General features: G+C 38.1%; 2 protein-coding genes and 2 long non-coding RNA genes across 4 annotated transcripts; 2 read left to right on the top strand and 2 right to left on the bottom strand.

Moving 5' to 3' along the window:
- Nucleotides 1-4,948: 4,948 nt before the first annotated feature.
- On the bottom strand, nt 4,949-6,664 carry LOC146490192 (uncharacterized). The gene is made up of 2 exons (XR_014872939.1): nt 5,890-6,664; nt 4,949-5,828 (listed from the first exon to the last, which is right to left on the bottom strand). It is a non-coding gene; the product is annotated as an uncharacterized LOC146490192 (long non-coding RNA).
- Nucleotides 6,665-6,990: 326 nt separating this feature from the next.
- Nucleotides 6,991-8,736, top strand: LOC146490191 (uncharacterized). The gene is made up of 3 exons (XM_085153408.1): nt 6,991-7,454; nt 7,540-7,822; nt 7,914-8,736. The coding sequence occupies exons 1-3, from the start codon at nt 7,072-7,074 to the stop codon at nt 8,559-8,561; spliced, it is 1,314 nt and encodes a 437-aa protein (XP_085009534.1). The 5' UTR covers nt 6,991-7,071; the 3' UTR covers nt 8,562-8,736.
- Nucleotides 8,737-8,999: 263 nt separating this feature from the next.
- Nucleotides 9,000-19,123, bottom strand: LOC146490190 (uncharacterized). The gene is made up of 3 exons (XR_014872940.1): nt 10,509-19,123; nt 9,999-10,477; nt 9,000-9,968 (listed from the first exon to the last, which is right to left on the bottom strand). It is a non-coding gene; the product is annotated as an uncharacterized LOC146490190 (long non-coding RNA).
- A 986-nt stretch (nt 19,124-20,109) lies between these two features.
- On the top strand, nt 20,110-21,491 carry LOC146490189 (uncharacterized). Its single transcript, XM_085153409.1, has 2 exons — nt 20,110-20,788; nt 20,921-21,491. Exons 1-2 carry the CDS (start codon nt 20,225-20,227, stop codon nt 21,137-21,139), a joined length of 783 nt encoding a protein of 260 aa, XP_085009535.1. The 5' UTR covers nt 20,110-20,224; the 3' UTR covers nt 21,140-21,491.
- Nucleotides 21,492-24,000: the final 2,509 nt, after the last annotated feature.

The raw sequence follows: 24,000 nt of genomic DNA, 5'->3' as shown, positions 1-24,000 counted from the left end.
GCAAAGTTCTTTTGCTTATGCAAAGTTTTTACAATTTCTGCTACTTTTCAGCTTTTTCAGCTAGTTTTTGCAGACAGCTTCAGCTTTAAAGCATCCACACTGCATTTTCGCAGGAAATGCAAATTTTTCTAGTTGTGTGGATGCTTTAAGGCATCGACACTATTGTTTTCCTGTTTCTCTTTATTCTTTATTGTGTGGATGCCTTCAAAGGCATCCACACTATTGAGTTCCTTTTTTTCTTTATTCTTTATTATTGTGTGGATGCTTTAAGGCATCCACACTATTGTTTTCCTGTTTCTCTTTATTGTGTGGATGCCCTCAAAGGCATCCACACTATTGAGTTCCTGTTTCTCTTTATTGTGTGGATGCCTGAAAGGGCATCCACACCATTGAGTTCCTGTTTCTCTTTATACTTTATTATTGTGTGGATGCCCTCATAGGGCATCCACACTATTGAGTTCCTGTTTCTCTTTAATCTTTATCCTTTCTTTATTCCTGTTGCTTCCGTATATTTTTTGCACCTTAACTACTTCCTCAGTTTTCAGCCGATTTTCTCAGTTCAAACTCTAAACTGTTCTGCTCTTTCTGCTCTTTCCGGCAATATCTTTTGGTGTTTATTACTATTATACTTTTTAAAATATTACGCTTTTTTCCTTTAATTTGTCCCATTGAAATGAATGGAAAACTTCCACAAATCTGCTAAAACTTGCTTGTTTTTCAAACTTAACTACTTCCTCATACTTTCACCTAGAAACTCCATTCAAACTTTAAAATGTTCTCAAATGACTGGGCTTTTCCTGTGTGATTCAGCTTTTTCATATCTGTTACCGTTTTCATTTAATGCCTCTTTAAGTTTTCAGTTGCAGATTTGTGATTTTTCAGAAAATACATGCGTTGTTATGGTTGCTATGCAATTAACTCCGAGTGAGAGCTGGTGCGTTCTGAAGTTTCTCTTCATGTCTGAACAACTTCTTGCTACTCGCTCAATTTCCACTCATCCCCCACAAATTATACATCAAAACGTAGGTATTTTTGCTGGCTTTAAGACAGTGTCACTATAATTATCGTGCGAGATACGGTTTTTTCACAATTTGCCTCGAAGTGACACGAAGTCTAAAAACTCCCCATTCAAAGTCTATGGGGAGGTTGTGAAACTCAGAGCTGAAATACTGAAACTGAAGGCATTTTCAAATCGTCATATCTCCTTAACGAAGCAAAGTTAAGACATGAGGCTTGTGCCAATTCATCTTCAGACACTGCTGACACTCACGGTCGAAGCAGTTTTTACAGTCATCTTACCGTTGAGCCATGAATTACGTTTGTTTGAGGAGTGGAAATCTGTCCTCCTCTCAGTTTTCAAACTCCGAAAATGAAGCCGTTTCTTCTCTCGTCATATCTCCGCGACGGAAGTACAAAGAGCTATGTAAATCGCAGTCAAAGTTCACCAAAGTCCGCTGATTCACCCAGTGCAAGAATTATGTTTCTAGTCCACCTAGTTCTTGAGTTACACGACGTTTTGTAACTCCAAAAAACGGCGTTTTTCGCCTCTTACCGCGATCTAACTCTGACTGCTCATCAGCCTGTTTTCCAGGCACCCGTTCTCTTTGCCAGTGGCGCAGTTGGTAATGACACGGGTTTGAAGCCCAAAGGTCGTGTGTTCAATTCCACCTTATCCACTTTTTTTTTTTCACTACAAATTAATACACTATCACAGACCAGTAATTCATATTGATCATTTATTACAATTCTGCAAAGTTTTATGATTTTGGCAGCTTTCCTAATATGGACCTCAGATTCTTGTTAACGCTCCATGGCAGAAATACATACAAGTACACAGCCTGATAAAGCAGACAGAAGAAGTACCTCTGATTGGTTCAGCATTTTCACCTCCTATCAGCACAAATCTCAGCTGTTTTCAAAAAAACCTCTTTTGAGCAGAAATTCTGCTGATTCATCTCTTTTCAGCGCAACTTTCTGCTTCTTTCCATCCTTTCTGCAGAAATTTTGCTCATTCAACTCTTTTCAGCAAAATTTTCAGCCTTTTCACCTCTTATCAGCACAAATCTCAGCTGTTTTCAGAAAAAACTCTTTTGAGCAGAAATTCTGCTGATTCATCTCTTTTCAGTGCAACTTTCTGCTTCTTTACCTTTTTTCTGCAGAAATCATGCTCATTCAACTATTTTCAGTAAAATTTTCAGCATTTTACACCTCTTATCAGCACAAATTTCAGCTGTTTTCAGAAAAAACTCTTTTGAGCAGAAATTCTGCTGATTCATCTCTTTTGATCAGAAATTCTGCTGATTCATCTCTTTTCAGTGCAACTTTCTGCTTCTTTCCATCTTTTCTGCAGAAATTCTGCTCATTCACCTCTTTTCAGTGCAACTTTCTGCTTCTTTAACTCTTTTCAGCAGAAATTCTGCTGATTCACCTCTTTTTTGCAAAGTTTTCAGCCTTTTCACCTCTTCTCAGCACAATTCTAAGCAGCTTCTGCTCATTTCAACAGAATTGTCAGTCTCTCCACCTCTTCTTTTTGAGAATGAGTTTGGCTCAGTGAGATGACTAGCTGCCTTGAAACCAAAAGGGCCAAGTTCGAATCCTACTCAGGGCAACACTTTAATTGAACTTTTTCAGCTTTTTTCAGCAGACATCTTCAGCGTTAAGGCATCCACACAGCATTTTCGCAGGAAATGCAAATTTTTTCTAGTTGTGTGGATGCCTGAAAGGGCATCCACACCATTGAGTTCCTGTTTCTCTTTATTGTGTGGATGCCTGAAAGGGCATCCACACCATTGAGTTCCTGTTTCTCTTTATTCTTTATCCTTTATTATTCTGGTCGCTTCCGTACACTTTTTGGCGCTTAACTACTCCCTCAGTTTTTGTGCTATTTGCACCGTTCAAATCTTAAAAAATTCTGCTCTTTCTGCTAATGCCGGCTATGACTTTTGGTGCTCATAACTTCTATACTTTTTGAGATATTGAATTTTTTTTGCAATACTTTTTGCCCTTTTCTGCCACATTATCAGTGGCCTCACTGATTTTCCTTGCCGGGTTGACCTGTGTTTTAGCTCAGTGAGATGAGCATCCGTTCTCAGACTGAGAGGCCCGGGTTCAAATCCCGCTTATGGCAAAATTTCTTTCAGTTAACAATTAAACGTTTTTAACTCTTTTCAGCAGAAATTCTGCTGATTGAACTCTTTTCAGCAGAAATTCTGCTGATTGAACTCTTTTCAGCAGAATTTTAAATTTTTTCACCACTTTTCAGCACAAATCCCAGCTTTTTCAGCTGTTTTCAGCAAAAACCTCTTTTCAGCAGAATTCTGCTCATTCACCTCTTTTCAGCAGAAATTCTGCTCATTGAACTCTTTTCAGCAGAAATTCTGCTCATTGAACTCTTTTCAGCAGAATTTTGAATTTTTTCAAAACTTTTCAGCACAAATCCCAGCTTTTTCAGCTGTTTTCAGCAAAAACCTCTTTTCAGCAGAATTCTGCTCATTCACCTCTTTTCAGCAGAAATTCTGCTCATTGAACTCTTTTCAGCAGAAATTCTGCTCATTGAACTCTTTTCAGCAGAATTTTGAATTTTTTCAAAACTTTTCAGCACAAATCCCAGCTTTTTCAGCTGTTTTCAGCAAAAACCTCTTTTCAGCAGAATTCTGCTGATTGAACTCTTTTCAGCAGAAATTCTGCTCATTGAACTCTTTTCAGCAGAATTTTGAATTTTTTCACCACTTTTCAGCACAAATGCTAGCTTTTTCAGCTGTTTTCAGCAAAAACCTCTTGTCAGCAGAATTCTGCTCATTCACCTCTTTTCAGCATAAATTCTGCTCATTGAATTCTTTTCAGCATAAATTCTGCTCACTGAACTCTTTTCAGCAGAATTTTTAATTTTTTCAAAACTTTTCAGCACAAATCCCAGCTTTTTAAGCTGTTTTCAGCAAAAAACCCTTTTCAGCAGAAATTCTGCTGATTCATCTCTCTTCAGCAGAATTTTTAATTTTTTCAAAACTTTTCAGCACAAATCCCAGCTTTTTAAGCTGTTTTCAGCAAAAAACCCTTTTCAGCAGAAATTCTGCTCATTGAACTCTTTTCAGCAGAAATTCTGCTGATTGAACTCTTTTCAGCAGAATTTTAAATTTTTTCACTACTTTTCGGCACAAATCCCAGCTTTTTCAGCTGTTTTCAGCAAAAACCTCTTTTAAGCAGAATTCTGCTGATTGAACTCTTTTCAGCAGAAATTCTGCTGATTCACCTCTTTTCATCAGAATTTTAAATTTTTTCACCACATTTCAGCACAAATCCCAGCTTTTTCAGCTTTTTTCAGCAAAAACCTCTTTTCAGCAGAATGCTGCTCATTCACCTCTTTTTAGCAGAAATTCTGCTGATTGAAGTCTTTTCAGCAGAATTTTCACCTCTTTTCAGCCCAAATTCTGCTGATTCATCTCTTTTCTGAAAAATGTTCAGCCTTTTCACCACTTTTCAACAAAATTTTCTGCTTCTTCACCTGTATTCAGCAGAATTTTAAGTGTCTTCACCACTATACAACTCTTTGCAACTTTTTCAGCTTTTTTCAGCAGACATCTTCAACGTTAAGGCATCCACACAGCATTTTCGCAGGAAATGCAAATTTTTCTAGTTGTGTGGATGCCTGAAAGGGCATCCACACCATTGAGTTCCTGTTTCTCTTTATTCTTTATCCTTTATTATTCTGGTTGCTTCCGTACACTTTTTGGCGCTTAACTACTCCCTCAGTTTTTGTGCTATTTGCACCGTTCAAATCTTAAAAAATTCTGCTCTTTCTGCTAATGCCGGCTATGACTTTTGGTGCTCATAACTTCTATACTTTTTGAGATATTGAATTTTTTTTGCAATATCTTTTGCCCTTTTCTGCCACATTATCAGTGGCCTCACTGATTTTCCTTGCCGGGTTGACCTGTGTTTTAGCTCAGTGAGATGAGCATCCGTTCTCAGACTGGGAGGCCCGGGTTCAAATCCCGCTTATGGCAACATTTCTTTCAGTTAACAGTTAAACTTTTTAAACTCTTTTCAGCAGAAATACTGCTCATTGAACTCTTTTCAGCAGAAATTCTGCTGATTGAACTCTTTTCAGCAGAATTTTAAATTTTTTCACCACTTTTCAGCACAAATCCCAGCTTTTTCAGCTGTTTTCAGCAAAAACCTCTTTTCAGCAGAATTCTGCTGATTGAACTCTTTTCAGCAGAAATTCTGCTGATTGAACTCTTTTGAGCAGAATTTTAAATTTTTTCACTACTTTTTAGCACAAATCCCAGCTTTTTCAGCTGTTTTCAGCAAAAACCTCTTTTCAGCAGAATTCTGCTGATTGAACTCTTTTCAGCAGAAATTCTGCTGATTGAACTCTTTTCAGCAGAATTTTAAATTTTTTTCACCACTTTTCAGCACAAATCCCAGCTTTTTCAGCTGTTTTCAGCAAAACCCTCTTTTCAGCAGAATTCTGCTGATTGACCTCTTTTCAGCAGAATTTTAAATTTTTTCACCACTTTTCAGCACAAATCCCAGCTTTTTCAGCTGTTTTCAGTAAAAACCTATTTTCAGCAGAAATTCTGCTGATTGAACTCTTTTCAGCAGAATTTTAAATTTTTTCACCACTTTTCAGCACAAATCCCAGCTTTTTCAGCTGTTTTCAGCAAAAACCTCTTTTCAGCAGAATTCTGCTCATTCACCTCTTTTCAGCAGAAATTCTGCTGATTGAACTCTTTTCAGTAGAATTTTCAGAATTTTCATCTCTTTTCAACCCAAATCTCAGCTGTTTTCAGAAAAAACTCTTTTCAGCAGAAAGTCTGCTGATTCATCTCTTTTCAGCGCAACTTTCTGCTTCTTTACCTCTTTTCAGCAGAAATTCTTCTGATTCACCTCTTTTCTGCAAAGTTTTCAGCCTTTTCACCTCCTATCAGCACACTTCTCAGCAGCTTCTTCTCATTTCATCAGAATTGTCAGTCTCTCCACCTCTGCTTGGTGAAAATGACTTTGGCTCAGTGAGCTGAATAGCCGCCTTGAGACTAGAAAGGCCAGTTTCGAATCCTACTCAGGGCAATGTTTTTTTTTCACCACTTTTCAGCAAAAAATTCTCCGTCTTTACCCCTTTCAGTAGAAATTTTGGCTTTTCACCACTTTTAAGCAAAAAATTTCTGCTTCTTCACCTGTTTTCAGCAGAATTTTCAGTTCTTCACCGCCATACAACTATTTGCAACTTTTCAACTTTTTCAGCTTTTTTCAGCAGACATCTTCAGCGTTAAGGCATCCACACAGCATTTTCGCAGGAAATGCAAATTTTTCTAGTTCTTTATTATTCTAGTTGCTTCCGTACGTTTTTTGGCCCTTAACTACTCCCTCAGTTTTCAGCCGATTTTCTCAGTTCAAACTCTAAACTGTTCTGCTCTTTCTGCTCTTTCCGGCTATGACTTTTGCTGTTTATTACTATTATACTTTTTAAAATATTAAGCTTTTTTCCTTTAATTTGTCCCATTGAAATGAATGGGAAACTTCCACAATTCTGCTAAAACTTGCTTGTTTTTGAAACTTAGCTACATGCTCATACTTTCACGTAGAAACTCCATTCAAACTTTAAAACGTTCTCAAATGATTGGGCTATTCCTGTGTGATTCAGCTTTTTCATATCTGTTACCGTTTTCATTTACAGTTTTTTCTGAATGCTTAAACCCTAACTGTGATTCTTATAGCACAATTCCTAAAACTATTAATACTTATAGCAAAACCACTCACTGAGTTTGCAAAACTAAAAGCACAAACACTGCTTTGCACTCAGTTTGCAATTTTGTAACACACACTTTGAAAAACTGTAGGCACAATTCACTGCACAACACTCTTTTTGCAGAACTTTAAACACAACTCACTGCTTACACTCAATTACCAAATTTCCAACACACTCCTAGCAAAATTATACACATGTATGGCTATCATTAACACTATTTTGCCAACTGTCTGGCACACTTTCACATGTGAAAACTGTTTTAGATAATTAGTCCACTTTGCAATCAGCCTAAGCACTATAAACAGGCCACAGGTAAGCTGTCTATGTGGAGTACAATGGAAGGAGCAGTAAGAGTGAGAAGAGTGAGAATCAGAGGAGGCCGAGGGAGAGGACGTGGAGGTGAAGAAGTTGGAGGAAGAGGACGTGGAGGTGAAGAAGTTGGAGGAAGAGGACGTGGAGGTGAAGAAGCAAGAGGGTTAGAGGAAGTTAGAGGAAGAGGACAAAGAGGAGCAAGAAGAGGACGAGGAGGGGAAAGAGGAAGGGTAAGAAGAGTAAGAAACAGAATAACTGATGACATCAGGGCTACAATAGTGGACCATGTCATCAACCATGGGATGACCCTGAGGGAAGCTGGCCAACGGGTTCAGCCTAAACTGAGCCGCTACACTGTGGCAAGCATCATTAGGACATTTCGAAATGAGAATCGGTAAGTACTTTGTAGCACTGCCATACTCTAATGAGAAACACAACAGTACCATACATGCAAAAATACTGAAATTGTTACTTTACAGAATTGCTAGACGTCCAGATGTTGGGGGCAGAGGCAGAATGTTCACTCCAGAGCAAGAGACCCATATAGTGAACATGGTGATTGCCAATAATGCAATAAGACTGCGCGAAATACAGCAGCGCATAATTGATAATGACACCATCTTTCAAAATATACACAGTGCAAGCATTTCTACACTAAGTCGTGTACTTGCGCGCCACAGAATAAGAATGAAGCAAATTTACAGAGTTCCTTTCGAGAGAAACACAGAACGTGTAAAGCAACTGCGATATGACTATGTGCAGGTAAGCTAGTGTCATTGGTTCTGAATTTGGAAGTGCATACTGTAGTGCTGTGCATGGGCCTGATGTGTTGCATTTGTTTTGTCTTGTCCAGAGAGTGATGGAACTAGAAGCAGATGCAACGGGACATGAGCTACTTTTTGTAGATGAGGCTGGTTTTAACCTCAGTAAAACCAGGAGACGTGGCAGGAACATAATTGGACACCGTGCCATCATCAATGTCCCAGGACAACGTGGTGGTAACATAACCATGTGTGCAGCTATAAGCCAAAATGGTGTTGTTCACCATCATGCAACCATAGGCCCATACAACACTGCACACATTATTGCATTCCTGGACACCTTGCATGACATGCTCACTGTTCAGAGACCAGAGCAGACCCGATATGTCATCATATGGGACAATGTTAGTTTCCATAGGGCTGCTTTGGTCCGCAACTGGTTTACAGACCACCCATCCTTCATGGCACTCAACCTCCCTCCATACTCTCCATTCTTAAATCCCATCGAGGAGTTCTTCTCTGCCTGGCGCTGGAAAGTGTACGACCGTCATCCTCATCAACAGGTAGCCCTTTTACAGGCAATGGAGGAGGCATGTGGAGATATTGACCAGGCATCATGTCAGGCCTGGATACGGCATTCAAGGAGATATTTTCCCCGGTGCCTTGGACTGGAGGATATCGCATGCGATGTGGACGAAATTTTGTGGCCGGACCCAGAAAGACGACATGATGTAGGCTGATTGTCTTTTTTTTCCCTTTTTTTTGTGAAATTCCTATTTTGTGTTCTGACTTTGTCTTGGTTTTGATGAGTGTGAATAAACACCAATACTTGAAGTTTGGATCCTTGTATGTTTACATGACACTATGACAAAAGTGTGACCTCAAATTGACATCTGTACACAGAGAAAGCAAAAGCCAGATGTGTTTTGTATTCATACCATCAGTGTGCAGTTGGCGCATTGTGTGCTTAGTAGATGATGGCTTGTGTGTACTGTTTGATACGAAAACACCATTTTTACGAAGGTGTGAAGAGTTAATCTAGCTGTGTTCGCTTTTGCAAGAGAACTACAATGTTTTGATAATTGGGTGACAGGTTTTCTTATTTGTGTGTAGAGTTTTGCAAAAATAGCCAATAGTTACAAAAAATGTGCTTAAGCAATCAGAAAAAACTGTAATGCCTCTTTAAGTTTTCAGTTGCAGATTTGTGATTTTTCAGAAAATACATGCGTTGCTATGGTTGCTATGCAATTAACTCAGAATGAGCACTGGTGCGTTCTGAATTTTCTCTTCATGTCTGAACAACTTCTTGCTACTCGCTCAATTTCCACTCATCCCCCACAAATTATACATCAAAACGTAGGTATTTTTGCTGGCTTTAAGACAGTGTCACTATAATTATCGTGCGAGTTACGGTTTTTTCACAATTTGCCTCGAAGTGACACGAAGTCTAAAAACTCCCCATTCAAAGTCTATGGGGAGGTTGTGAAACTCAGAGCTGAAATACTGAAACTGAAGGCATCTTCAAATCGTCATATCTCCTTAACGAAGCAAAGTTAAGACATGAGGCTTGTGCCAATTCATCTTCAGACACTGCTGACACTCACGGTCGAAGCAGTTTTTACAGTCATCTTACCGTTGAGCCATAAATTACGTTTGTTTGAGGGGTTGAAATCTGTCCTCCTCTCAGTTTTCAAACTCCGAAAATGAAGCCGTTTCTTCTCTCGTCATATCTCCGCGACGGAAGTAGATCTAATTCTGACTGCTCATCAGCCTGTTTTCCAGGCGCGTGCTCTCTTTGCCAGTGGCGCAGTTGGTAATGACACGGGTTTGAAGCCCAAAGGTCGTGTGTTCAATTCCACCTTATCCACATGTTTTTTTTCCACTACAAATTAATACACTATCACAGACCAGTAATTCATATTGATCATTTGTTACAATTCTGCAAAGTTTTATGATTTTGGCAGCTTTCCTAATATGGACCTCAGATTCTTGTTAACGCTCCATGGCAGAAATACATACAAGTACACAGCCTGATAAAGCAGACAGAAGAAGTACCTTTGATTGGTTCAGCATTTTTACCTCCTATCAGCACGAATCTCAGCTGTTTTCAGAAAAAACTCTTTTGAGCAGAAATTCTGCTGATTCATCTCTTTTGAGCACAAATTCTTCTGATTCACCTCTTTTCTGTAAAGTTTTCAGACTTTTCACCTCTTATCAGCACAAATCCCTGCTTTTTCAGCTGTTTTCAGCAAAAACCTCTTTTTAGCAGAATTCTGCTCATTCAGCTTATTTCAGCAGAAATTCTGCTGATTGAACTCTTTTCAGCAGAATTTTAAATTTTTTCACCACTTTTCAGCACAAATCCCAGCTTTTTCAGCTGTTTTCAGCAAAAACCTTTTTTCAGCAGAATTCTGCTCATTCACCTCTTTTCAGCAGAAATTCTGATGATTGAACTTTTTTCAGCGAATTTTCACCACTTTTCAGCAGAAACCCCAGGTTTTTCAGCTGTTTTCAGCAAAAACCTCTTTTCAGCAGAATTCTGCTGATTGAACTCTTTTCAGCAGAAATTCTCAGCAGAAATTCTGCTCATTCACCTCTTTTCAGTGCAATTTCTTTGCTTCTTTCCATCTTTTCTGCAGAAATTCTGCCCATTCAACTCTTTTCAGCAAAATTTTCAGCCTTTTCACCTCTTATCAGCACAAATTTCTGCTGTTTTCAGAAAAAACTCTTTTGAGCAGAAATTCTGCTGATTCATCTCTTTTCAGCGCGACTTTCTTCTTCTTAACCTCTTTTCAGCAGAAATTCTGCTGATTCATCTCTTTTCTGAAAATTTTTCAGCCTTTTCACCTCTTATCAGCACAAATCTCAGCTGTTTTCAGAAAAAACTCTTTTGAGCAGAAATTCTGCTGATTCATCTCTTTTCAGCGCAACTTTCTTCTTCTTCACCTCTTTTCAGCAGAAATTCTGCTGATTCATCTCTTTTCTGAAAAAATTTCAGCCTTTTCACCTCTTATCAGCACAATTCTCAGCCATTCTGCTCATTTCAGCAAAATTGTCAGTTTCTCCACCTCTTCTTTGTGAGGTTGACTTTGGCTCAGTGAGATAAATGGGCGCCTTGAGACCAGGAGGGCCAGGTTCAAATCCTGCTCAACGCAATTTTTTTTTTCACCACTTTTCAGCAAATATTTCTCCGTCTTTGCCCCTTTCAGTAGAATTTTTTGCTTTTCACCACTTTTCAACAAAATTTTCTGCTTCTTCACCTATTTTCAGCAGAATTTTACGTTTCTTCACTGCCATGCAACTTTTTGCAACTTTTAAACTTTTTCAGCTTTTTTCAGCAGACATCTTCAGCGTTAAGGCATCCACACAGCATTTTCGCAGGAAATGCAAATTTTTCTAGTTGTGAGTTCCTGTTTCTCTTTAATCTTTATTGTGTGGATGCCCTCAAAGGCATCCACACTATTGAGTTCCTGTTTCTCTTTAAACTTTATTCTTATAGTTGCTCCACGTATTTCGGCACTTAACTACTCCCTCAGTTTTCAGCCGATTTTCTCCGTTCAAACTCTAAACTGTTCTGCTCTTTCTGCTCTTTCCGGCTATATCTTTTGGTGTTTATTACTATTATACTTTTTAAAATATTAAGCTTTTTTCCTTTAATTTGTCCCATTGAAATGAATGGGAAACTTCCACAATTCTGCTAAAACTTGCTTGTATTTGAAACTTAGCTACATGCTCATACTTTCACGTAGAAACTCCATTCAAACTTTAAAACGTTCTCAAATGATTGGGCTATTCCTGTGTGATTCAGCTTTTTCATATCTGTTACCGTTTTCATTTACAGTTTTTTCTGAATGCTTAAACCCTAACTGTGATTCTTATAGCACAATTCCTAAAACTATTAATACTTATAGCAAAACCACTCACTGAGTTTGCAAAACTAAAAGCACAAACACTGCTTTGCACTCAGTTTGCAATTTTGTAACACACACTTTGAAAAACTGTAGGCACAATTCACTGCACAACACTCTTTTTGCAGAACTTTAAACACAACTCACTGCTTACACTCAATTACCAAATTTCCAACACACTCCTAGCAAAATTATACACATGTATGGCTATCATTAACACTATTTTGCCAACTGTCTGGCACACTTTCACATGTGAAAACTGTTTTAGATAATTAGTCCACTTTGCAATCAGCCTAAGCACTATAAACAGGCCACAGGTAAGCTGTCTATGTGGAGTACAATGGAAGGAGCAGTAAGAGTGAGAAGAGTGAGAATCAGAGGAGGCCGAGGGAGAGGACGTGGAGGTGAAGAAGTTGGAGGAAGAGGACGTGGAGGTGAAGAAGTTGATTGTGCTATTCCTGTGTGATTCAGCTTTTTCATATCTGTTACCGTTTTCATTTAATGCCTCTTTAAGTTTTCAGTTGCAGATTTGTGATTTTTCAGAAAATACATGCGTTGCTATGGTTGCTATGCAATTAACTCAGAATGAGCACTGGTGCGTTCTGAATTTTCTCTTCATGTCTGAACAACTTCTTGCTACTCGCTCAATTTCCACTCATCCCCCACAAATTATACATCAAAACGTATAATTTTTGCTGGCTTTAAGACAGTGTTACTATAATTATCGTGCGAGTTACGTTTTTTTTCACAATTTGCCTCGAAGTGACACAAAGTCTAAAAACTCCCCATTCAAAGTCTATGGGGACGTTGTGAAACTCAGAGCTGAAATACTGAAACTGAAGGCATTTTCAAATCGTCATATCTCCTTAACGAAGCAAAGTTAAGATATGAGGCTTGTGCCAATTCATCTTCAGACACTGCTGACACTCACGGTCGAAGCAGTTTTTACAGTCATCTTACCGTTGAGCCATAAATTACGTTTGTTTGAGGGGTGGAAATCTGTCCTCCTCTCAGTTTTCAAACTCCGAAAATGAAGCCGTTCCTTCTCTCGTCATATCTCCGCGACGGAGGTACAGAGAGCTATGTAAATCGCAGTCAAAGTTCACCAAAGTCCGTTGATTCTCCCAGTACAAGAATTATGTTTCTAGTCCACCTAGTTTTTGAGTTACACGACGTTTTGTAACTCCAAAAAACGGCGTTTTTCGCCTCTCACCGCGATCTAATTCTGACTGCTCATCAGCCTGTTTTCCAAGTGCCCGCTCTCTTTGCCAGTGGCGCAGTTGGTAATGACACGGGTTTGAAGCCCAAAGGTCGTGTGTTCAATTCCACCTTATCCACATGTTTTTTTCACTACAAATTAATACACTATCACAGACCAGTAATTCATATTCATCATTTATTACAATTCTGCAAACTTTTTTATGATTTTACCAGCTTTTCTAATATGGACCTCACATTCTTGTTAACACTCCATGGCAGAAATACATACAAGTACACAGCCTGATAAAGCAGACAGAAGAAGTACCTCTGATTGGTTCAGCATTTTCACCTCCTATCAGCACAAATCTCAGCTGTTTTCAGAAAAAACTCTTTTGAGCAGAAATTCTGCTGATTCATCTCTTTTCAGCGCAACTTTCTGCATCTTTCCATCCTTTCTGCAGAAATCATGCCCATTCAACTATTTTCAGTAAAATTTTCAGCCTTTTACACCTCTTATCAGCACAAATTTCAGCTGTTTTCAGAAAAAACTCTTTTGAGCAGAAATTCTGCTGATTCATCTCTTTTCAGTGCAACTTTCTGCTTCTTTCCATCTTTTCTGCAGAAATTCTGCTGATTCACCTCTTTTCAGTGCAACTTTCTGCTTCTTTCACTCTTTTCAGCAGAAATTCTGCTGATTCACCTCTTTTTTGCAAAGCTTTCTGCCTTTTCACCTCTTCTCAGCAGCTTCTGCTCATTTCAACAGAATTGTCAGTCTCTCCACCTCTCCTTTGTGAGAATGAGTTTGGCTCAGTGAGATGACTAGCTGCCTTGAAACCAAAAGGGCCAGGTTCGGATTCTACTCAGGGCAACACTTTATTTGAACTTTTTCAGCTTTTTTCAGCAGACATCTTCAGCATTAAGGCATCCACACAGCATTTTCGCAGGAAATGCAATTTTTTCTAGTTGTGTGGATGCTTTAAGGCATCCACACTATTGTTTTCCTGTTTCTCTTTATTGTGTGGATGCCTGAAAGGGCATCCACACTATTGAGATCCTGTTTCTCTTTCTTCTTTATTGTGTGGATGCTTTAAGGCATCCACACTATTGTTTTCCTGTTTCTCTTTATTCTTTATTGTGTGGATGCTTTAAGGCATCCACACTATTGTTTTCCTGTTTCTCTTTATTCTTTATTATTCTAGTTGCCACTTTTTTTACGTTTTTTGGCACTTAACTAGTCCCACAATTTTCAGCCGATTTTCACCGTTCAAATTTTAAACTATTCTGCTATTTCTGCTAATGCGGGCTATGACTTTTGCTATTTTTTGCTATTATACTTTTTAAAATATTAAGCTTTTTTCCTTTAATTTGTCCCATTGAAATGAATGGAAAACTTCCGCAATTCTGCTAAAACTTGCTTGTTTTTGAAACTTAACTACTTCCTCATACTTTCACCTAGAACAACCATTCGAACTTTAAAATGTTCACAAATTATTGAGCTATTCATGTATGATTCAGCTTTTTCATATCTGTTACTGTTTTCATCTTATCCCTCTTTAAGTTTTGAGTTGCAAAATTGTGATTTTTCACAAAATACATGCGTTGTTATGGTTGCTATGCACTTGGTTCTAAGTGAGACACTGTAGGTTTCGCAGTCTTCTCTTCATGTCCGAACAACTTCTTGCTACTTGCTCAATTTTCACTCAACTTCCACAAATTATACATCAAAACGTAGGTATTTTTGCTGGCTTTCAGAAAATGTCACTATCATTGTTGTGGGATTTATAGAATTTTGGCAAATCTCCTCAGACCAACACAAAGTCTCAAAGCTCTCCATAGAAAGTCAATGGAGAGTTTGTTCAAAATCACCGCTGGATTTCTGTAATGAGAGGCATATTCGAATCGTCATATCTCCTTAACGAAGCGAAGTTAAGACATGAGGCTTGTGCCAATATATCTTCAGACTCTCCTGACGCTCACAATTCAAGAATTTTTTTCTCACTTATTGCTCTTTGGCCATGAATTACGTTTGTTTGAGGGTAGGAAATTCATCCTTCGCTCAGATTTCTTCAGATTTCAAACTCTGGAAATGAACCACTTTTTTCTCTTGTCATATCTTTTTGATAGATTTCCAGAGAGACCTGAAAATTTTCATGACTGTTCACCAAAGCCTGCTGTCTCTTACGGTGAAAGAATGATATCGATACTCCAAATAGATTTAGAGTTAGAAAGCGTTGTTTGAGGGCAAGTCAAAGCAGTTTTTGCTTCGCCTCTACTCAGTCATAGTGCATTACAAGTCAAATATCTTTAATAATTCATATATTAATGATAAATTGTCAACACTTGAAGATTCCCCCATCGCTTCTGAACAAAATGGTGTAAGAATGACCGTTCTAGCCCCTACGGTTAGGAAATTATGGCCATTTGTTTGGAGGGTAGTCCTCACTATGAGAAATAGACTGCAAAAATCCTGTCTCTCTGCTGTGTGTGTAAAAAAAGGCTGCACCTCTTTTGGCGGGAAAAAGTACACAGCCTCTCTGATTGGTGGATTCAAATCCAGCAGCTCCCAGGCTGCATGACTGATCTACAAAGTTGCTTCTCTCTCTTTCTGTGTGTGTTATAGTATTTCTAAATTATAGTATTTCTGCTTTTTATAGGATTTGTGCTTAATATAGTGTTTCTGCTTTTAATAGGATTTGTGCTTAATATAGTATTTCTGCTTTTTATAAGATTTGTGCTTAATATAGGATTTGTGCTTAATATAGGATTTGTGCTTAATATAGGATTTGTGTTAAATTATAGTATTTCTGCTAAATTATAGTATTTCTGCTTTTTATAGGATTTGTGCTTAATACATTATTTCTGCTAAATTGTAGTATTTCTGCTTTTTATAGTATTTCTGCTTTTTGTACTATTTCTGCTTAATATAGTATTTCTGCTAAATTATAGTATTTCTGCTTTTTATAGTATTTGTGCTAAAACATAGTATTTCTACTAAATGTAGTATTTATGCTTAATCATACTATTTCTATATATTACTGTCAGGTCCCCAGGCAGCCAATCCTCTGTGAGGACAGATACATTTAGCCCTGAAATTTACATATCAGGGCCTGCAAGGCTTCCCAGCCAGCCAATCATATCTGAGGTCTGCCGTTTCTTCTCTTGTCATATCTCAGCAACGGTTGTACAAAGAGCAATGAAAATCGCAGTCAAAGTACACCAAAGTCCGCTGATTCACACAGTACAAGAATTATGCTTCTAGTCCACCTAGTTTTTGAGTTACATGACGTTTTGTAACTCCAAAAAATGGCGTTTTTCGCCTCTTACCGCGATCTAATTCTGACTGCTCATGACCCTGTTTTCCAGGCACTTGCTCTCTTTCCCAGTGGCGCAGTTGGTAATGACATGGTTCTGCAACCAAAAGGTCGTGGGTTTGATTCCACCTTGATCAACATGTTTTTCTCCCTACAAATTAATACACTATCACAGACCAGTAATTCATATTCATCATTTATTACAATTCTGCAAACTTTTATGATTTTACCAGCTTTTCTAATATAGACCTCACATTCTTGTTAACACTCCATGGCACAAATACTGTTCCCTTTAGGCTCTGTGTATGTGTGTGTGTATCAATATTTCTCCCATTTTAAAGTATTACTCCTCCATAATTGTATTTCTGTTAAATCAAAGTACTTTTACTACATCTTAGTACTTCTGCTCAATCACAGTATTTCTGCTAAATCATAGTATTTTTGCCAAATCCTGGGTTTTGTGCCAAATCATAACATTTGTGTTATGTTATAGTATTACTACTAAGTGGAGGAAATTCTGTCATGTTACAGTATATGTGCTGATTACAGTATTTCTGCTAAATCATACTATATCTACTATATTATATTTTTCTTTCTAAATATAGCATTTCTGCTATATAATTGTATTTCTGCTATTTTATAATATTTGTGCTAAACCAGAGTATTTGTCCTGAAACATAGTATTTCTGCCAAATGATAGTATTTCTGTCAAATTATAGTATTTGTGCTAAAACATAGTATTAATTTAAATTACAATATTCATAGTTCATCACAGTGTCTCTGGTAAATCACAGTATTTCTGCTATGTTGTACTATTTTTCTAAATCATAGTGTTTCTGTAATGTTTAAGTATTTTTGGCTAAATATATTCTTTCTGTTATCTTATACTATTTCTCCTAAATTCTTGTATTTTTGAGAAGTTATCATGTTTCTGGTAAGTTACAATATTTCTGCCAAGTTCTGCTATGCTATTGTATTTCTGCCAAGTATTATGTTTCCTCTAAGATATTGCAGTTCTGCTAAGTTATTACTTTTTAGCAAAGTTCCTTTGCTTCTGCAAAGTTTTTACAATTTCTGCAACTTTTCAGCTTTTTCAGCTAGTTTTTGCAGACAGCTTCAGCTTTAAAGCATCCACACTGCATTTTCGCAGGAAATGCAAATTTTTCTAGTTGTGTGGATGCTTTAAGGCATCCACACTATTGTTTTCCTGTTTCTCTTTATTCTTTATTATTATTATTATTGTGTGGATGCTTTAAGGCATCCACACTATTGTTTTCCTGTTTCTCTTTATTCTTTATTATTCTTAGGACTTCCGTACACTTTTCGCCGTTGAACTACTTCCACAATTTTTGTGCTATTTTCACCATTCAAATTTTAAACTATTCTGCTATTTCTGCTAATGACGGCTATATCTTTTGGTATTTTTTGCTATTATACTTTTTAAAATATTAAGCTTTTTTCCTTTAATTTGTCCCATTGAAATGAATGGGAAACTTCCGCAATTCTGCTAAAATTTGCTTGTTTTTGAAACTTAACTACTTCCTCATATTTTCACTTAGAACAACCATTCAAACTTTAAAATGTTCTCAAATTATTGGGCTATTCAGGTATAAATCAGCTTTTTCAAATCTTTTACCGTTTTATTTTTATCCCTCTTAAAGTTTTGAGTTGCAAAATTGTGATTTTTCACAAAATACATGCGTTGTTATGGTCGCTATGCACTTGGTTCTAAGTGAGACACTGAAGGTTTCGCAGTCTTCTCTTCATGTCTGAACAACTTCTTGCTACTTGCTCAATTTTCACTCAACTTCCACAAATTATACATCAAAACGTAGGTATTTTTGCTGGCTTTCAGAAAATGTCACTATCATTGTTGTGGGATTTATAGAATTTTGGCAAATCTCCTCAGACCAACACAAAGTCTGAAAACTCTCCATAGAAAGTCAATGGAGAGTTTGTTCAAAATCACCGCTTGATTTCTGTAATGAGAGGCATATTCGAATTGTCATATCTCCTTAACGAAGCGACGTTAAGACATGAGGCTTGTCCCGATATATCTTCAGACACTCCTGACGCTCACAAATCAAGAATTTTTTTCTCACCTATTACCGTTCTGAGATGAGTTAGACTTGTTTGAGGGTAGGAAATTCGTCCTTCGCTCAGATTTCTTCAGATTTCAAACTCTGGAAATGAGGCAATTTTTTCTCTCGTCATATCTTTTTTTTGGATTTCCACAGAGACCTGAAAATATCCATGACTGTTCACCAAAGCCTGCTGTCTCTTACGGTGAAAGAATGATATCGATACTCCAAATAGATTTAGAGTTAGAAAGCGTTGTTTGAGGGCAGGTCAAGGCAGTTTTTGCTTCGCCTCTACTCAGTTATGGTGCATTAGAAGTCAATATCTTTAATAATTCATATTTTAATGATAAATTGTCAACACTTGAAGATTCCCCCATCTCTTCTGAACAAAACGGTGTAAGAATGACCGTTCTAGCCCCTACGGTTAGGAAATTATGGCCATTTGTTTGAGTTTAGTCCTCACTATGAGAAATAGACTGCAAAAATCCTGCCTCTCTGCTGCGTGTGTAAAAACGGCTGCACCTGTTTTGGCGGGAAAAAGTACACAGCCTCTCTGATTGGTGGATTCAAATTTTGCAGCTCCCAGGCTGCTTGACTGACCTAAAAACTTGCTTCTCTCTCTTTCTGTGTATATGTGTGTTATAGTATTTCTGCTAAATTATAGTATTTCTGCTTTTTATAGTATTTCTGCTTAATATAGTATTTCTGCTAAATTATAGTATTTCTGCTAAATTATAGTATTTCTGCTAAATTATAGTATTTCTGCTTTTTATAGGATTTGTACTTAATATACGATTTGTGCTTAATATAGGATTTCTGCTAAATTATAGGATTTCTACTTTTCATAGGACTTCTGCTAGATTATAGTATTTCTGCTTTTTATAGGATTTGTGCTTAATATAGTATTTGTGCTTAATATAGTATTTCTGCTAAATTATAGTATTTCTACTTTTTATAGGACTTCTGCTAAATTATAGTATTTCTGCTTTTTATAGGATTTGTGCTTAATATAGTATTTGTGCTAAATGATAGTATTTCTGCTTTTTATAGTATTTGTGCTAAATGATAGTATTTCTGCATTTTATAGGATTTGTGCTTAATATAGTATTTCTGCTAAATTATAGTATTTCTGCTTTTTATAGTATTTCTGCATTTTATAGGATTTGTGCTTAATACAGTATTTGTGCTTAATATAGTATTTCTGCTAAATTAAAGTATTTCTGCTTTTTATAGTATTTCTGCTAAATTATAGTATTTGTGCTTAATATAGTATTTGGGCTTAATATAGTATTTCTGCTAAATTATAGTATTTCTGCTTTTTATAGGATTTCTGCTTTTTATAGGATTTGTGCTTAATATAGTATTTCTGCTAAATTATAGTATTTCTGCTAAATTATAGTATTTCTGCTTTTTATAGGATTTGTGCTTAATATAGTATTTGTGCTAAATGATAGTATTTCTGCTTTTTATAGTATTTGTGCTAAATGATAGTATTTCTGCATTTTATAGGATTTGTGCTTAATATAGTATTTCTGCTAAATTATAGTATTTCTGCTTTTTATAGTATTTCTGCTTTTAATAGTATTTGTGCTTTTTATAGTATTTCTGCTTAATATAGTATTTCTGCTTTTTATAGGATTTGTGCTTAATATATGTCAGGGTTCTGGGTCTGAGCAACCCAGGATACCTGAGCAGTTATGGACTAGTTATATCTTATGTATTTTTGGTGTTACTTCCCCTTTTGCTCTATGCTTGTACATATGTGGAGACGCTTGTTAAATTCCCCTGGCTGGTGGACTCCCTCAATCCAGTTGTCCTGGACTTCCTGCTTTCCACCCTCCACCTACACTCTCCTCCTCAGGCTGCTCACCGGCCCGGACCGCTGGTGGATTCACAGCCTGAGATGCCGGCCCCGACGTCTACACGGAAACGACGTTCGCGCCGCCGGCTTTCCTCACCGCAGCCTAATCCACGAACTTCTCAAGAGTCGGCTGTGGTGAGTAGTACGGACAATTTTCCATTTCCCTCCCCATCTGTGTTTGTGTCTGCAGTGGACGAGCCGACAGCGCAGGTAACATCACCTCGGTCAGAGGTCTCCACACCACTCGCTGCTTCAACATCTGCAGCTGTGGCACCGCCGTCATCTCATCCGCCTGCAGTCACCCTTCTGCCATCTTCTTCACCGGCTGCTACGTCGCCACCCGGACCTGCCCTGCCCGAGCAGGAGCTCGGCGAGCCGGAGGAGCTCGCATTGCCCGAGCAGGAGCTCGGCGAGCCAGCGGAGCTCGCACTGCCCGAGCAGGAGCTCGGCGAGCTGGTGGAGCCAGCGCCGCTGCCGGAGGAGCTCAGCGAGCCGGTGGAGCCAGCGTCGCTGCCCGGCGAGCAGGAGAAGCCAGCGCCGCTGCCGGAGGAGCCCGCGCCGCTGCTCGGCGAGCAGGAGAAGCCAGCGCCGCTGCTCGGCGAGCAGGTGGAGCCCACGCCGGAGCTCGGCGAGCGGGAGGAGGCCGCGCCGCAGCCGGGGGAGATCGGGGAGCGGGAGGAGCCCGCGCCGCAGCCAGGGGAGCTCGGCGAGCGGGAGGAGCCCGCGCCGCAGCTGGAGGAGAGCGGCGAGCAGGAGAGCGGCGCTTTTTTTGCGCCGCTGCGGGATGCGCGGTCTGACTTTGGGACTGTGACCTGGGAAGGTTTGTTGTTTGTTGTTTTTGCTTGTTTTGGTTCTGGCTACTTAAGCCTTAAGCTACTTAAGAGAGTGTTGGAGCTCCCACCGACGCGGGATCATTGCGTGAGACTTCACGTCAGTCATCCAGTTGTGCTTGGTTAGTGTGTGTGTATGCCCGCGATTGTATGTGTCCTGACGGCTGCTTCTATTGTGTCCACAGGAGAGGGGTGGACTGCCAGACAGCAGCCAGCACGGGGAGTGCTGAGACACGGGAGCGGAGAGCACAAACACTGGGAGAAGACACGACACGGGAGTCTGGGGAAAGCACAGGAATTTGTTGTTATTTCCACACACTGTAAATAAACGCACTGTTTATACACAGAGCATTGCGCCTGGGTCCTCCTTCCCCACACCCCCCACGGTTTGCCATGCCATACAGTGACAATATAGTATTTGTGCTTAATATAGTATTTGTGCTTAATATAGTATTTCTGCTTTTTATACTATTTCTGCTATTTATAGTATTTCTGCTAAATTATAGTATTTCTGCTAAATTATAGTATTTCTGCTTTTTATAGTATTTCTGCTAAATTATAGTATTTCTGCTTAATCACACTATTTCTATATATCACTGCCAGGTCCCCAGGCAGCCAATCCTCTGTGAGGACTGAGACACTTAGCCCTGAAATTTACATATCAGGGCCTGCACGGCTTCCCAGCCAGCCAATCATATCTGATGTCTGCCGTTTCTTCTCTCGTCATATCTCAACGACGGTTGTACAAAGAGCAATAAAAATCGCAGTCAAAGTACACCAAAGTCCGCTGATTCTCCCAGTACAAGAATTATGCTTCTAGTCCACCTAGTTTTTGAGTTACACGACGTTTTGTAACTCCAAAAGATGGCGTTTTTCGCCTCTCACCGATCTAATTCTGACTGCTCATCACCCTGTTTTCCAGGCACCCGTTCTCTTTCCCAGTGGCGCAGTTGGTAATGACACGGGTCTGCAACCAAAAGGTCGTGGGTTCAAGTACAACTTGGTCAACATGTTTTTCTCCCTACAAATTAATACACTATCACAGACCAGTAATTCATATTCATCATTTATTACAATCCGGCAAACTTTTATGATTTTACCAGCTTTTCTAATATGGACCTCAGATTCTTGTTAACACTCCATGGCACAAATTCTGTTCCCTTTAGGCTCTGTGTATGTGTGTGTGTGTATCAATATTTCTCCCATTTTAAAGTATTACTCCTCCATAATTGTATTTCTGTTAAATCAAAGTACTTTTACTACATCTTAGTACTTCTGCTCAATCATAGTATTTTTGCCAAATCATGGTTTTTGTGCCAAATCATACCATTTGTGTTATGTTATAGTATTACTACTAAGTGAAGGAATTTCTGTCATGTTACAGTATATGTGCTGATTACAGTATTTCTGCTAAATCATATTATTTCTACTATATTATATTTTTCTTTCTAAATATAGCATTTCTGCTATATAATTGTATTTCTGCTATGTTATAATATTTGTGCTAAACCAGAGTATTTGTGCTGAAACATAGTATTTCTGCCAAATGATAGTATTTCTGTCAAATTATAGTATTTGTGCTAAAACATAGTATTAATTTAAAATTACAATATTCATAGTTCATCACAGTGTCTCTGGTAAATCACAGTATTTCGGCTATGTTGTACTATTTTTCTAAATCATAGTGTTTCTGTAATGTTTAAGTATTTTTGGCTAAATATATTCTTTCTGTTATATTATACTATTTCTCCTAATTTCTTGTATTTTTGAGAAGTTATCATGTTTCTGGTAAGTTACAATATTTCTGCCAAGTTCTGCTATGCTATTGTATTTCTGCCAAGTATTATGTTTCCTCTAAGATATTGCAGTTCTGCTAAGTTATTACTTTTTAGTAAAGTTCCTTTGCTTCTGCAAAGTTTTTATAATTTCTACAACTTTTCAGCTTTTTCAGCTAGTTTTTGCAGACAGCTTCAGCTTTAAAGCATCCACACTGCATTTTCGCAGGAAATGCAAATTTTTCTAGTTATTATTATTATTCTAGTTGCTTCCGTACGTTTTTCGCCGTTGAACTACTTCCACAATTTTTGTGCTATTTTCACCATTCAAATTTTAAACTATTCTGCTATTTTTGCTCTTTCCGGCTATATCTTTTGGTATTTTTCACTATTATACTTTTTAAAATATTAAGCTTTTTTCCTTTAATTTGTCCCATTGAAATGAATGGGAAACTTCCGCAATTCTGCTAAAATTTGCTTGTTTTTGAAACTTAACTACTTCCTCATATTTTCACTTAGAACAACCATTCAAACTTTAAAATGTTCTCAAATTATTGGGCTATTCAGGTATAAATCAGCTTTTTCAAATCTTTTACCGTTTTATTTTTATACCCCTTAAAGTGTTGAGTTGCAAAATTGTGATTTTTCACAAAATACATGGGTTGTTATGGTTGCTATGCAGTTGGTTCTAAGTGAGGCACTTGAAGGTTTCGCAGTCTTCTCTTCATGTCCGAACAACTTCTTGCTACTTGCTCAATTTTCACTCAACTTCCACAAATTATACATCAAAACGTAGGTATTTTTGCTGGCTTTCAGAAAATGTCATTATCATTGTTGTGGGATTTATAGAATTTTGGCAAATCTCCTCAGACCAACACAAAGTCTGAAAACTCTCCATAGAAAGTCAATGGAGAGTTTGTTCAAAATCACCGCTTGATTTCTGTAATGAGAGGCATATTCGAATCGTCATATCTCCCTAACGAAGCGACGTTAAGACATGAGGCTTGTCCCAGTATATCTTCAGACACTCCTGACGCTCACAATTCAAGAATTATTTTCTCACCTATTACCGTTCTGAGATGAGTTAGACTTGTTTGAGGGTAGGAAATTCGTCCTTCGCTCAGATTTCTTCAGATTTCAAACTCTGGAAATGAGGCACTTTTTTCTCTCGTCATATCTTTTTGATAGATTTCCACAGAGACCTGAAAATTTC

This window comes from Neolamprologus multifasciatus, unplaced genomic scaffold (genome assembly GCF_963576455.1).
Source record: "Neolamprologus multifasciatus unplaced genomic scaffold, fNeoMul1.2 scaffold_61, whole genome shotgun sequence".
NCBI classification, from domain to species: Eukaryota; Metazoa; Chordata; class Actinopteri; order Cichliformes; family Cichlidae; genus Neolamprologus; species Neolamprologus multifasciatus.
The sequence above is the reverse complement of the archived record's forward strand: the minus strand, read 5'-3'. Positions and strand labels throughout refer to the sequence as shown.

Coding starts and splice junctions, on each gene's coding strand:
- LOC146490191 (XM_085153408.1), top strand. CDS start 7,072: ATGTGGAGTACAATGGAAGGAGCAGTAAGAGTGAGAAGAGTGAGAATC. Junction 7,455..7,539: donor ACATTTCGAAATGAGAATCG/GTAAGTACTTTG, acceptor GTTACTTTACAG/AATTGCTAGACGTCCAGATG. Junction 7,823..7,913: donor TGCGATATGACTATGTGCAG/GTAAGCTAGTGT, acceptor TGTCTTGTCCAG/AGAGTGATGGAACTAGAAGC.
- LOC146490189 (XM_085153409.1), top strand. CDS start 20,225: ATGCCGGCCCCGACGTCTACACGGAAACGACGTTCGCGCCGCCGGCTT. Junction 20,789..20,920: donor CGCCGCTGCTCGGCGAGCAG/GTGGAGCCCACG, acceptor CCGCAGCTGGAG/GAGAGCGGCGAGCAGGAGAG.